Below are 15,419 nucleotides of genomic sequence, written 5' to 3'. Positions count from 1 at the left end.
CTCTGCTCCAATCCTAATATGGTTGAGGAAAAAACTTCTTCAGTAACGTAGACAGGGGCTGCAGTGTTGGAAACAGTTGCAACACCTTATGACCCTGATGGCATACTCTGACGAGCCACCTCAGACCTCTCAGGGGAGGATGCCATCTTAGAGATTAGTTTAGGCTTTTTTAGAGCTTGAAGGAGCCTTTTTTGGTGTGTTTCTACCCCCCCTTCAGACCATAGCCTGATGCACAAATGCAGAGGTACTACCAGAAGAAATCGCATCCACTGCTTGAGCAAATAGTACAGTAACTGCCGATGCTATTTAACGCTCAGCCTGGTGCTTTTAGTAAATGTGCCAAGGGAATGCCTGTGTCACCAAAACCTCTTACATGCCTCTTTTTGCTCGTGTCCCTCCGCAGCTGCAGCCAGCAAAAAATTGAGTTTTTAAAACATACTCCCACGCTGGACATTGCAACGCTGCGCTAAGCCCCGCCCCCTCCGTCACATTGCGCCCCCCTCGCTTTTCAAAATTGCGTCTCTCCCGGGTGGGCCTCCGATCCGACAGGATCGGCGTGTGTGTGGTGGAGGGGGGGGGGGGGGTTGGCGAGGAGACCCGGTAATTAAACCGCCGTGCAGGGGCGGTACAAAACGGAGCGGCATCGTCGATCGTTTTGACTTCCCCCTATCCAGGAAGAGGAGGAGAGCTTGAGGTGGGGGTGTTTTTTTGGTAAGAAAATCCCCCCCCCCCCCCCAATCTTACCGGAGGCCTGGGCTGCTCGCTGGAGGGAATCTGCAGCTTCTGACACAGCGTGACCTTTGAGGAAGCATGACAAGGTACGTGCTCTATACAGCCCCCAGTGGTGACTTTTAGGCAAGACAATTCATAAAAAATTTTAAAATTCCTTAGAAATCTCAACTTGCCTATTCTGCCGCACGGTTTTCTGTGGTAAAACTAACAGACCCAATCTTCACCCCTCACGGTGTGCTCCGTTTAAATAAACCTTAAGGAACTAGGGCCCCTTTTTTAATCGGGGGATCCACACTTCTGAACCTGTAATAGCACCCCGCCAGCAAAAACTTATGGCTGAAAAAAACCAAAAGCACTGGATCCCGGGGTCCAGCTCTCTAGAAAGAGAAGCGTTACGGGCTAAACCTAGTTTCTCCCACCACGAGGCCCAGGTACCATTCAATTCGGGCTAAAAGGACACTTTGAATGGATCCAGCTGCATAGCTAGCAAGGATTGCGCCAGTGGAGCTCAGCACAGCACATCTTTACTCGTGACCAACACCTTAGACACTGGCGAAAAAAATGAGGTACTCCCACCAGTGGGAGGGGTTATATAGGGAGTAGACTTCCTGTCTTAGGGTGTGCCAGTGTCCATCACCTGAAGGTGGCCTATAACCCACATAGTAATTACTATGGCTCTGTGTCCCGTGATGTACGATTAAGAAAAAAGTATTCTGGTCATTGGGGAGGTTGTACTCCATAGGGCTGGCCTACAGGTTGTTAGTTTCCAGTCCTCCAGGAATTGGCAGTATAACCCAGCTGTTCCAAGAAACCTGTGCCCTAAATGGATAATAGGGAAAAAAACATTAAATAATGCATACCCATCATATGCTCCACTGACTATTCTCTTGTTATCAAATCGAATACACCGGACCAACTCTTCATGTCCTTCTAAAACCCGTAAACATGCTCCACATTCTATGTCCCATAATCTGTGTAAGAGAAAGATTTGATTATTAAAGTAGTTCTAGTGAAGACACACAGAGGAGGTTGTTCTTAAACTCATTCTACCAGTTTACCTGATGGTATTGTCTGAGGATCCACTTACAACTAAACGATCTCGATATTGTAGACAAGCAATGCCCCGTTTGTGACCATTTAGTGTACGAACAAACTCACATGTACTCGTGCTCCAAACCTGAAAATATATGAAAGCTTAAGCTGTAAAGCAAGATATTATAAAGCAACAGGTTTTTGCATTTTCCAAATGTGCATTCTCAAGAACTTAACGTCTGTCTTTTTATGCATAAGAATCAAACTAAAAACAGAGAACTATGCAGTAAACTGTATTCCTTAACAAGTTGACACACATACACATTTCAGCTCTGTATCATACAGGGCTTTTATTGATACTGCCTTGAGTTGTTTTGGTATATAGGTTTAAAGACAAAGAAAAAAAAAATAGAAACTTCAAATTCATGAACCATATCTCACAAAGCCACCTACAGGAAGATTGGACAACAAATATGAAGACCATTACCCCTCCTGCTCAGTTATAGCAAGCAGTACAGAAAAACAAATACCAATAACCAACATCAACCACAAGGTGAAAGTAAACTCCAAGAAAGTGATTTTACATTAATGCCTAACTCCTATTTCTCTCCAGTGCAGGGGAAGGGGAGGTAATCCCAAGACGTTTAACCAAACCTTTACCCTCCCCTACTTTATAATGGAAAAGCAGAAAAGGGAAGAGATTTTTAATAAGGTCAAAGTAATAATAAAAAAGAAAGAATACAGAAGATGTTTGAATAAACTCATTATTACCCTGGAAGTGTTAGTAAATACATATATTGAAACATTTGAAATGCCAAAATGTCTTAAAATATTACTGACGCTCATAGAGCAGTATAATATATAGAATTTTCTACACCTCCAGAAATGGTTGCAAATTGCATTCATTGATCAAGCCTTGTGGAATTAAAGAACCCAGGTTATAAATCCACATTTTTTCCTTCTGTAACAGGATGGTATCAAAACAACCCCTTCTCAAAAAGGAAGGATCAGAACATAAATACCCTTAACCCCTTTGGATTGCCTTGATGAAACTGAGTAAAGTGTAATGTCAGAGGACGATCATCATACTTGTTTATACTTGCAATGTGTTCACCAATTCTTATACAAAGTTGTCTTTTAGTCTTACCTACAGCATGTATACTTTGTTACATGGACAACAGAGCATATATAAACTTGTTGTAGAACAATTGATAAATTGCTTAATTTTGTACTTCTTTGCACCATCAGAATTGGTGAATAATTTTTTTTTTATTACATATTTACAGATATTACAATGTCTGCAAGCGTGCATGCCACAGATAGGCGTAAGGTTAGTTAACCAGTTTTTAGTCTGGGCTCTCTGATATTCAGAGTGGGCTAGCGTATCATTCAGATTCTATGTCCTTCTAGCTCTCATTAAAGGGTCTAGGGCCGACTATCTGAAATAAAGGGGGTGGAGCTTGGTACATGCCAATGTTTTTCAAGGACATTTTTAATTTGATTCCATTGGGGACCATATTTAGTGATTATTCTTAGCTATTCCTTTGTTTGAGGAGATCTTTTTTGGAGTTACATTGTTACATAGTAGGAGAGGTTGAAAAAATAGGATTTTTATAACAGCTTACCTGTAAAATCCTTTTCTTTGAAGTACATCACAGGACACAGAGCTATAGTAGTTACTATGTGGGTTATAGGCCACCTTCAGGTAATGGACACTAGTACGTGCCAAGACAAAAAGTGTACTCCCTATATAACCCCTCCCACTACTGGGAGTACCTCAGTTTTGTAGCAAAGCAATACACGTGTATACCAAAGAAGGGAGGGACCTCTGTGTCACGTGATGTACTTCAAAGAAAAGGATTTTTACAGGTAAGCGGTTATAAAAATCCTATTTTCTTATCGTACATCATGGGACACAGAGCCATAGTAGTTACTATGTGGGATGTCCCATAGCAATGCCAACCGAAGGGAGGGAGACACAACAAAAGTAGGGCACCAAGAGACAAGAGAACTTATACTGCAGCCTGCAGTACACTGTGCCCAAAGGCGATATCCTCATGACCTTTTACATCTACTTGATAGAATCTGGTAAATGTATGGACTTAAGACTAAGTTGCGGCCTTGCAGATCTGAGCCATGGAGGCTTGGTGAAGCACTGCCCAAGAAGCACTAACAGCCCTGGTGGAGTGCGCTTTAATATGAAAAGGAGGAATTTTCCTCTTTAAACCATAAGATTGAACAATCACTTGACAAATCCATTTAGAGATAGTAGATTTCGACGCTGCCTGTCCTCTTTTAGGACCGTCTGGCAACCCAAAACAAAACATCTGTTTTACGAATCTGAGCGGTCACTTTCAAATAGACCTTGACCGCTCCCACCACATCAAGAGAATGTAGTGACCTCTCTTCCACAGAACGAGGTTCTGGAAAAAATGAAGACAGAACAAGATCCTGGTTTAAATGAACCTGACACTACCGTCAGTAGGAATTCAGAATGAGGCTGCAATACAACCTTATCCTTATGAATAATCAAATATGGCTCTTTACAAGAAAGAGCAGCCAACTCTGATACTCTTCTTGCAGACGATATGGCAACCAAGAAAATAATTTTTCTCGTCAAGAGGACTAAGGGAATCTCGTACTGGCTAAAAAGGATGTTTTTGTAATACTGACAGGACTAAATTTAAAGTCCCAAGGGTTCAGGGGTGGCCTAACTGGAGGATTAATACGTGTTACCCCCTGAATAAAGTTACGAACCAGAGAGTGAGAAGCCAGTGGTCATTGAAAAAACACTGATAAGACCGACACCTGGCCTTTGATAGTACTCAAGGCCAGCTTCATTTCTAATCCCATCTGTAGGATTTCAAGGATCCTACCTATGACATATTACCTGGGGTCCCAACCCCTGGATTCACACCAGGAGACATATGCCTTCCAGACTCTATAGTATATGCCTCTGGAGGCCGGCTTCCTAGCATTAACCAAAGTAGAAGCTACTGGAGCTGACAGCCCACGGTCTTTTAGAATGTGGGTCTCAATAGCCAAACCGTTAAATTTGCGTTTGTAAGGTAAGATGGAATACTGGACCTTGCAAGAGTAGGTCTGGCCAGAGTGGTAGGGTCCAAGGGTCCCTTACTGCCATCTTTATAATCTCGGCAAACCAAGATCTCCTGGGCCACAAGTATCACCTCCTTCCCTTCTTGCTTGATCCTGCAAAGAAGGCGCGGAAGCAGAACAGTAGGGAACGCATAGATCAATGAAAACTAATCCCATGGAAAAACCAAGGCATCTATTCCGTATGCCAACGGATCCGTTGTCAATCCTGTTGTTGAACCTGGAAGCAAACAGATCCACGTCCGGAACTCCCTATCTTTGACATATTGACAGAAAGCTTTCAGGGTGAAGGGACCATTCTCCCGGAAACAATTGTTGGCGACTCAAGTAGTCTGCCTGCCAATTCTCTATTCCTGGAATGAAAATTGCTGATAGGCAAGAAATGTTGTTTTCTGCCCAAGATAGAATATGATTCACCTCTCTCAGGGCTGCACGACTTCTCGTGCCCCCTTGGTGATTGATATAGGCCACTGCTGTGGCATTGTCGGATTGGATCCTGACAGGACAATTCCGTAGTCTGAGCGTCCTCTAGGGCCAGGCATACTGCCCGAATTTCTAGAATATTGATGGGCAAGGTCCTCTCTGATTTGGACCATTTCCCTTGGACAGACGCTTCTTCCAGGACTGCTCCCCAGCCCAGAAGGCTGGCATTTGTTACCACCTTCCAGGTGACTGGTAGAAAAGATTTTCCTTTTTGAAGATTCCTGGATATCAACCACCAATTGAGGCTCTGACGCACTTCGGGGGATAAACGCATTGGGAAGTCCAGAGCTTGGGCCTTCTTGTTCCAAGCTGACAGAATACTGTTTTGCAGCAGTCTTGAATGAAACTGCGCATAAGGAACGGCCTTGAAAGAAGCCACCATCTTTCCCAATAACTTCATGCTAAGTCGAAAGGAAGGACTTTTCTTTGTTTTGACCAACTGAATCAGTTCCTTTATGGAACCGATCCTTTCCTGGGGCAAAAACAACTTCTTTTGAACTGTATCTATGATCAGCCCCAAGTACTGCAATCTCCTTGATGGTTTTAGGGAGGATTTCTCTAGGTTGAAAATCCAACCAGGGTATTCTAGACAGCTGACTGCGGTGACCAAACTTTGGTTTCAGCGGGTTATTGATCTATCAAGAGTAGATCGTCTAAGTAGGCTAGTATCGTTATACCTTGAGCCCTTAACCTGGCTAAAGGAGGAGCCAGGACCTTTGTAAACACTCGAGGTGCAGTAGCTAGAACGAAAGGCAGAGCTACAAACTGAAAATGAAGATTTTCTACTTCGAAGCGTAGAAATTACTGCTGAGCGGGGAAAATTGGCACATGGAGATAAGCATCCTTTATGTCGATTGACGCCAGAAACTCTCCCCCCTGTAGGATGGAGACTACTGATTGGATTGACTCCATGGGAAAGGAACGGATATTCGAAAACTGGTTTAGATCTTTGAGATTTAAAATGGGTCTGACATCCCCGTTTGGTTTTAGAACTGTGAAAAGGTTTGAATAAAACCCTAATCCTTGCTCTTCCAAGGGGACCACCGATATGACTCCTTGAGACATATATGATCTAAAGCTAGAAAGAGAGACTTCTTTTTCACTGGATCTCTGGGAACGTTTGATCTGAGAAAACGAGGAGATGGGAATTCTCGGAACTCTAGTTTGTAACCTAGAGAAATGGAGGAAGCCACCCATCTTTCTTGACATTGTTCCTGCCAGACCCTTGAAAACTGTAGAAGCCTTCCCCCCACTCGAGCGAGCAGGGGGCGCTCCTTCATAAGGAGGCTTTAGTATTTTGTTTTGTGGGTTTCCTCCCTCAGGTCCTCTTTTGGCCCTGGGACTGTCCCTGAGGTTTACCTCTTGAACCTGACAGTGGAGGCCGTCGTGACTGCCTGGAGGCTGATGCCCCCAGCACTGGAGAAGAAGCACATTTAAAAGAAAAATGCTTAAACTTCTTCTTAACTGGTAAAAGGGAACTTTTCCCATTAGAAATTCTTTGGATATACTTATCCAGATTGTCTCCAAATAACTGTTCACCATGAAATGGGAAACTGGCCAAGAGCTTTTTGCATGGCGCTTCGGCTGACCAATTTTTCAACTATAGGATTCTACGCACATGTACCAGCCCTAGCATGAGCCATGAGGCCTGGAGAATAGAATCTTTCATAGCGTCTACTGTAAAACACAACGCTTCTGATATACCGACCAAATCCTGGGCCTGCTGATTAGTAATAACCTCTATAAACTGGTCCTTTAAGGACTGAGATACTCCGATCGCTGCCAGCGCAGGCTGAACGACTGAACCTGCGAGCGAAATAGTTTTTAAAAAGGAATTCCAACTTCTTATCTATCTCTTGGATCCTTTAGCATATGAGCATTGTCTACTAGACAAGTCAGGTTTTTGTTTAGCGGATATAGCAGCGTCAATTGCTGGAATTCTCCATTTCTTATAGAACTCTTCCTCCATAGGATAAAGTATTGAAAACTTTTTTGGAGGGAAAAACTGTTTATCTGAGTGCTCCCATTCAGAATACATTAGTTTTCTTAGCCATGAATGGATAGGAAAGGCATGAACAGATTGGGGAGGCTTTAGTGAACTCAAACCATTAGTGGGCTCATCGACTGACTGCGTTACTGGCAGTAAAAATGTGGAGCGGACCAATTCAGTGAGCGTTTGTAGCAACAATCTTTCCTGCGAACCTGATCCTTCCATATTAGGTTCTTCGGAAGAGGAGACATCAGCCTCTTCCCGGTCCTTTGAGAGAAATTCGTCATCTCTCGCCCCTTGTTCCTCAGCACGAGGGTCCTGAGCTACTCTTAGTCCCACTCTGAGATGTGATTGAAGCAATTTTTTGCTCCAAACTTTACATGGTTGAAGAAAAAACCTCCTTAGTAATATACACACGGTGGCTGCAGTGTTAAGAGCAGCTGCAACACTTGCCCCTCCTGATGGCTCACTCCGACCAGCCATATTACTCTCAGGGGAGGATGCCATCTTTTTTGAGATGGTTCTAGGCTGCCGTGTGACTATATAGTGCTTCTAATGCCCGTTTTGGAGGTGTTTTTAACCCCCCTTCCGACCATAGCCCGATTCACAAAGCAGAGGTACTACCAGAAGGAATGCATCCACTGCTTGAGCAATAGTCCAGCTCTGCTGCTGCTATTAATGCTCAGCCTGATGCAGCAGTAAATGTGTCAAAAGGAATGCCTGTGTTACCAAAAATCTCTTGCATGCCACCTTTGCTCGTGTCCCTCCACAGCCTGCAACAGGAACAATGGTGCCTTTTAAAACACACCTTCCCACACTGGGGAAGTGAATGCTGCACTAAGCCCCGCCCCCCGTCAACGGCCCTAACTCTTTAAAAAAAAAAAAAAAAAAAAAGTGTTTCCTGCGCGGGCTCCGATCCTATGGGATCAGCAGGGAGAGAGGCAGTAATGGTGAAGGGGGGGCCTGGAAGCCGCCGAGCGGCGTGCCATTCGTGCTTTTTTTTTTAAGCCCTCCTTACCCAAGCAGAGGGGAAGAAAAAACAGCACGGGGGGCATCTGGTGGGGAGGTAAAACCCCCCCAGACTTAGCGGAGGTCTGCTGCAGACCGAATAGAAAACTGCTGTTTCCTGGACACATCGTGAGCTCTCTGAGAAGAGATGACAAGTGCTCTATACAGTACCCAGTAGTGACACATAGGCATGACAACATTTACTAAATTAAAAGGAGACATTAATAAGAAAAATCTTTAAAAATTTCTTAGAAGACTCCACTTAGCTTTCCAGCCACAGGGTTTTCTGTGGTAAACCAACAGACCCAATCTTCACCCTTCACGGTGGGTTCCGTTAAACCTTCAGGAGCTGGGTATCCTCGAGGAAATCCACAATCCTGAACCTGTAATAGCACCACCGCCAGTAAAACTTTATGGCCTTAATACCAAAAAGTACTGGATCCAGCTGGGGTCCAGCTCTCTAAAAGAGAAGCGTTACAGGCAAGACCTCATTTCTTCGGATACGAGGCCAGGGTACCATTCAATTCGGCTAAAAAGACACTTTGAATGGATCCGGCTGCATGGCTAGCCCCAGCAAGGATTGCTCCAGCGGAGCTCAGCACAGCAAATCTTTACTCGTGACCAACACCTTAGACACTTGGGAAAAAACTGAGGTACTCCAAGTAGTGGGAGGGGTTATATAGGGAGTGCATTTTGTCTTAGGGCGTGCCAGTGTCCATCACCTGAAGGTGGCCTATAACCCACATAGTAACTACTATGGCTCTGTGTCCCGTGATGTATGCTAGGAAAAGACACAAGTCCATCCTGTTTGTGCTTTTGTCAGTATTACATTGTATATCCCCGCATGTTGTAGTTTTTTGAAATTATCGATGCTCCCCGTTGAAACCACTGCCTGTGGAAGAGAATGCCACATCCTTACCGCTCTTACAGTAAAGAACACGTGAATGGCCACGTGTCTTTAAATTCCCTTTTGTGGAAAAGTTTTATCCCTACTGTGGTGTCACCAGTACGATATTTGTACATTGAAATGATGTCCCCTCAAGCGTCTCTTCTCCAGAGAGAATAAGTTCCGGTCTCGCAACCTTTCCTCATAACTAAAATCCTCCAGATCCTTTATTAGCTTAGTTGCACTTTTTTGTACTCGCTCAGTACATCCTTCCTGAGGACTGGTGCCCAAAAACGGAACAGCATACTCTAGGTGCAGCCAGACCAGAGTTTTGTAGAGCGGGATAATTATCGTTTTATCTCTGGAGTTGATCCCTTTTTAATGCATACCAATAATCTATTATTTGCTTTGTTAGCAGCAGCTTGGCATTGCATGCCATTGCTGAGCCTATCTACTGGGGACTCCAGGTCCTTTTCCATCCTAGATTCCCCCAGAGGTTCTCCCCCTAGCGAGTAGATTGCATTCGTATTTTTGCCACCCAAACGCATTATTTTACATTTTTCTACATTAAACCTCATTTGCCATGTAGTGGCCCACTACATTAATTGCCGCATGACAGCAAGGTAAAATTTTAAGTTCATCAACCTTGCCTATTAAGTCAGAGTGGTTTACCCTAATGGTGTTAAGCACATCTGTCAGCCTGGGCTCTGCCCCTACATCCGCGCCATCCTCACTCAGGGAGGTTTGGGAGATTAAGGTCAGTGGATCCAGGGCACCCAGGTAAGGACGGCGGGTGAGGCATCTGGGGCCTCCCCAAAGAGATCCAGAGTAAAGGCCGGCGAGATGCATGGCATGGGGCTGCGGCAGGATCTTGGTCCGAGTGTGTGGTAATTCTCATCTTGGCTGGAGGTTGTTTTCTCTGCCTGTCCATCAACCAGCCAACTCACTGTGATGCAGGAGCATCAACGAAGCAGGGAAGAAAAAAAAAAAATAAAGAAGAGGTGTTTCGAGCAAGGGAAGGAGCAGGATTGTTGGAGAGCCTGGTGCTGCAGAGAGATACATCCTATCACATGCCATGCAGGGCCACGCCCCCAGGAAGTGTTGGATTGACAGATTGGGCCCGGCCCAATAAAAAAGCAGAAGCATCCCAAGCTCACTAACAGGGATTTAGCTTTCCTACTCATAAGATCTTTTAGAAAACTTTTTTGGGGAAAAGGAACTTAGTATAACTTTCAACTGCCCCACCTTCATCATCCTCTGAGCTTACATCTACCTGAGGAGCATGGAGAATCCTCCTCCTCCTCCTCTATGTCCAACACTGCCTGGGAAACTAATGCCTGTGTATGCAATGTCAAAGGAACCAGGGGATTGTGCTCAACAGGGTGAGCAACAGACTGTGGAGAAGAACAGTGGTTCCCAACCCTGTCCTCAAGTACCTCCAAAAGGCCATGTTTGCAGGTTTTCCGGTATCTTGCACAGGTGCTTTAAATTAGAGTCAATGGCTTGGTACGTTGGACAACTATTTTATCTAAGAGAAATTCCAAAAACATGGCCTGTTGTGGGTACTTGAGGACAGGGTTGAGAACCACTGGTGTAGAAGACCCCAAGTCTGAGATGGCTGACCTAAAGGGTTGAAAAATTGAGACCTTCTAATCCCACACAGTATCTATAAAATCTTCCATTAATGAAGCTGGCCCTGATCCTGCCACTAACAAAATACATTTCTCACACAAGATTTTATTAGGAGAGTCTGAGAGCTTGAAACCACAAAGTTCCAAAGCTCCACACCTCTTCTTAGGCTTACAAGGCTGCACTGCAGGATTAGCCTAAGACATGCACAGGTAAAATATGCCAAAAAAAAAAGGCCAAAGCAAATCAGTATATTCCCCTTTTGGACATTCCCCATCTTCTTACCTCAGACTAAGGCGGCTTAGTCCCTGCCAAGTATATACCACCTTTCCCCTTGATGTCCACAGTGTTATCCTCCTACATGTCTGAGCATACCGCGTACGTAGGTTTTAATGCCGCTCCATGTAGCACCAAAAAGCCTCCTCTTGCACCACTCTTTAAATATGCTGCTCTGGAGTGTTCAAACAGCACCCTTTAGGACGCTGTCAGCCGCAGCTGGAAGTGACACCTGTGCTCCCTCTTAGAACACATCCAGCATCTGAGGTGCATCTGGAGGCCACTGAGTGGAAGCCAGCCTTCTGGAAAAATGTCACACTTATTGCTGGAAATGACAAATGGGCACTATCATGGCACAGCTCAGATGCCACCTTAGGCTCCTGGAGGCAGTGGTCCAATCTAAGAAAGAATGGTGCCCAGAGCACCTCTCCTGCTCACCCCCACTTCCTGTGTAGGGTCCAGAAGCAAACGAGGGTCCAAACCCAAAATGCAGCTTCCACCAACTGAAAGCATGCCCCAGCACCATCTTGGGACTTCCCGTGTGAACCAGTATTACGGAACCCCCTTGAGCTGGCAAACAGAGGCTACTGGAGTCAATACAAACCATCATTTGGGAAGGAGATACAGGAAAGGAACAGGGACACTTTCAGGTAAAGGGGGATAATTACCTTGCCCAAAAGGAAGGCTTGTCCTCCTGAGTGAGAGCAGCAACCACAGTTACCCAGCTAGGATAAAAATACAAACTGTAGGATGTGATATTGTGGTGGGGCAGAAACACAATAACTGAGAATGAGGGGCCTCTTACTGATTTGTGGGATTTTGCTTGCTGTAGAGGGCAGAGCTGATCATCTCTAATGTAGCTGTACCGGAAGATGCTTTGGGAAATCTTGATCATTGCAAGCATTCCTGTCAGAGGTAAATGGTTTGTCTCAACCCTCCAACTGCTACATCTGCAGGACAGCTTGTTCTGTTGAAAAACAGGCTCACTGGCTAAATCACTAGGTGAAAATAAATTAAAGCCTAAAAAGAAAACGACGGCAGCCATCACAAAACTGGTAAGCTGCTATATAATAAATATTTGCTCATGGATTCAATACTGCTTTAATTTAATTTAAGACTGATATAGTGAAATGTTTTAAACTCCTTTAGAGAAACTTGGCATACATAGATTACACTAAATTGATATCCAAGTATTATGCTGCATTTCTACCTAATAAAACACACCACTTCTGTCATTTAGTCTTAATGGCACAATATACAGCTGCAAATGTCAGACTGGAAAAATTTTGAGTGCTAGAAGTCCTTTATTTATCTTTAAAAAAAACTGCCATCTTCATATAATCTACTCTGCTATACTGTAATGGCCCGGACATATAAAAATCTTCATAATTCATGAAACACTCAGCTAAGGAGTCGTCAAACCAGAGGTTGAATGAATCACCCTCTCCAAGTGGAGGTCAATACACAAACCTTATGTTGAAACAAAGTCACCTGAACAATAGTGCCCCTTTCACAAAAACAAAATATGATTACCTGTTTTGTTCTTCTCTTGAAAGCACTTAAAACAAGAATAGAGAGAAACTGGTTCTTCAATCAACTCATTGCGAAGCAGAAATCAAAGATATTTACCTGTCCTTGTTGGGTAGATAAAAGGATAGACTCAACACTGCCATAAAAAGTTACACAGATACGTAACTGGATTGTTCTCACAGAGAAATCACCCTTATCTAACGGAACCCATTGTTTAGACTCTAGGAATTGTGTATACAGCTAAACTATCTAAAGATTCATTGAGTGTCCAAAGTTCACTTCAAAAGACTTTTAGAAAGACATCTGAAAGTTGTGCATTCAGCATTATTTTAAAATACCTATATTTGATAATAAGTCACTCAAATTATATTATATTCCAGGTCATAGATACAATTATGACTTTAGTGTCTACTGACCCAATTATAACTGTCGTAGGGTAAAAACATAAGACTTAGATGTAAGAACAAATTTGAAATAAGAATTGTTTTAAAATGCCAATCAGTGTTATGAAAGACATATGAATCATGACCAACTGTATAACTGTATAAAAAATATACCTCTAGCATGCGTTTTCCTAGATAAACAAGTATTCATATGATATACAAGAATTATACATTTATCCATGTATATAACCATTTTATGTGATATTGATTAATCAAAATTATACTGAGCGTATATTATATTGGACCGGTTACCAGGGTAAGCACCAATATACAGATACACATTATGAAAACAGAACATAGTTCAGAACACGTTTTTCTGCCCTCAGACATGCCTAATGGTTGAAGGTGATATTACCTGAACTCATCAAAGTAAATCATTAGATTTTTCCAATCAATGGAAAATAAGCCATTCCTTCTGGGCTGAGCTTATTATAATTTTATGAGCTTATTGTTCCAGATGGTATAAAGTATGTAAAGTGCCATAGAGGGTCGACCACAGACCCACACGCTGACATACACCTTCTGGACGAACACAAATTTGGTAATAAGCGACCACTCCCCACCTTGCTGGACATTGCTGCTAGGACGAATCAAATATACATCCTTTCCTTTAAACAGCGGTGAGATACTGACCATATAATTGATAAAATTTTCTCTTCCCAAAATTGTAGGAATTTTATCTTACTGTAAACATTGCATCTTATCCAATACTGTGTGAGGGGAAAATTATAGGAATCATATTTTACGGTTTATATTTTATCTTATCCAATACTGTGTGAAGGGTAGTTTAGCATTTAATAATTGTCCCATGTTATTGGCCTTGTGTGTTGAAGCCGCTTGAGGGTGAAACCAAGACCAACCTGTATTACAACAAATTTGGCTACTGTGGTCCCAGGGAAATTATTTATCGCCCCATTCTATCTGGTAGCTCTGTTAGATAACATCAATTTGAAGGAAATATTAATTTATCTGTTGACTCCGCGAGACATACTTTGTATTCCTTCCGGCTGGAGAAATTCAGAGGATTGTTTTTCCGAGCGACAAGAGATGTGTTTTTTAACTCAAGGCGCGATTACCGCAATTTTTTTTTAACATAGTCATTTGGGCTACCCTTGGGTTATTTATCAAATATTAAGGAACATAGTTTTATTGCCGTGTTGATGTCTTTGGTAGGGTGTATGAAATATTAATCACCAGAAATCCCGGTTCTGTATGAAGTTGTATAATTATCCTCGTAAATTAATAAAAATGATTTACTTATTAATTTTATTGGGATATATTTATACAATGGTAAGAATTCCCCATAGATAAACAAACTCAATTAATGATTATTGTGGTATGTTACTGATTGTCTGACACTTAATTTTGGCAGCAAATTTCTATTTAGTTTTAGCCTTAGTCTCAGGACTAAAATGGCATTTTAGTTTTAGTCCCATTTTAATCTTCTGCAATTGTTTTAGTTTTAGTCGTATTTAGTCGATTAAATCTCCAGGACATTTTAGTTGACTAAAAGGTTTTAAGTTTTAGTCGACTAAAATCTCCAGTACATTTTAGTCGACAAACTAATTTTAGTCGTCTAAAATCTAATGGGTATCATTAAATTGTAATGCATTAGTGAACATTTCTCTACAATTTTCAAACTCATTATATACTGCTGGAGTGAAAAATCTCATATGTTATTTATGGTATTGAGGTATGAACATGCACTACAGACCAGTGTTAGTTTCTAAGTCAAATTTCAATTTAGTTTTAGTCTTAGTCTTTTGACTAAAATGTCATTTTAGTTTTAGTCGTATTTTAGTCATCTCAATTGTTTTAGTCGTATTTTAGTCGACTGACATGTTTTAGTCGCACTGCGCATAACACTAAACTTTTATACAATTCAAATTCCCCATATGTATTAAGATTCCATACCACACTCACAACAGTACTCACCGTACAATTTCTTTTTGAAGTACTACAGTTGTGAATTATGCCATTTGTATTGTTCTATATTATGCCTGTATATCTAAAACTCAGTAAAAAGCTTTTTAAAAACTTTTGTTTAGTTTATGCCTGTACTCCAAAATAGTAAGTTGCTGGAGCCACCTAAAGTTTGTCAATTGAAAGTAGCAGCGAAGATATAAAAATAAAAGTGTGTATCATGTCCAAAAAAAAAAAAAAAAAAAAAAAAAAAAAAGGTGAAAATCTCCTTGGGAGCAGGACAGAAGTTCAAAGTACAATGTTACTTGTCAAGCTGAAAGTAAGACACCACCTTAGGCTAAGTTCATACGTCCGGCTGCAGTTTGCAGTCTGG

At 42.4% G+C, this 15,419-nt stretch overlaps 1 protein-coding gene across 5 annotated transcripts in view; it reads right to left on the bottom strand.

Annotated features, from left to right (window-relative positions):
• The window catches only part of FBXW11 (F-box and WD repeat domain containing 11), a 637,027-nt gene that overhangs the window by 208,721 nt on the left and 412,887 nt on the right, over window positions 1–15,419 (bottom strand). For all 5 annotated transcript variants that reach the window (XM_073620748.1, XM_073620747.1, XM_073620746.1 and 2 more), the window contains 2 exons: window positions 1,791–1,909; window positions 1,593–1,703 (listed from right to left, as the gene is read on the bottom strand). In XM_073620748.1, the coding sequence (XP_073476849.1) occupies window positions 1,593–1,703; window positions 1,791–1,909 (230 nt within the window). The remainder of the gene's footprint in view (window positions 1–1,592; window positions 1,704–1,790; window positions 1,910–15,419) is intronic.

This window comes from Aquarana catesbeiana, linkage group LG03 (assembly GCF_042186555.1).
Source record: "Aquarana catesbeiana isolate 2022-GZ linkage group LG03, ASM4218655v1, whole genome shotgun sequence".
In the NCBI taxonomy this organism is placed as follows: Eukaryota; Metazoa; Chordata; class Amphibia; order Anura; family Ranidae; genus Aquarana; species Aquarana catesbeiana.
The sequence above is the reverse complement of the archived record's forward strand: the minus strand, read 5'-3'. Positions and strand labels throughout refer to the sequence as shown.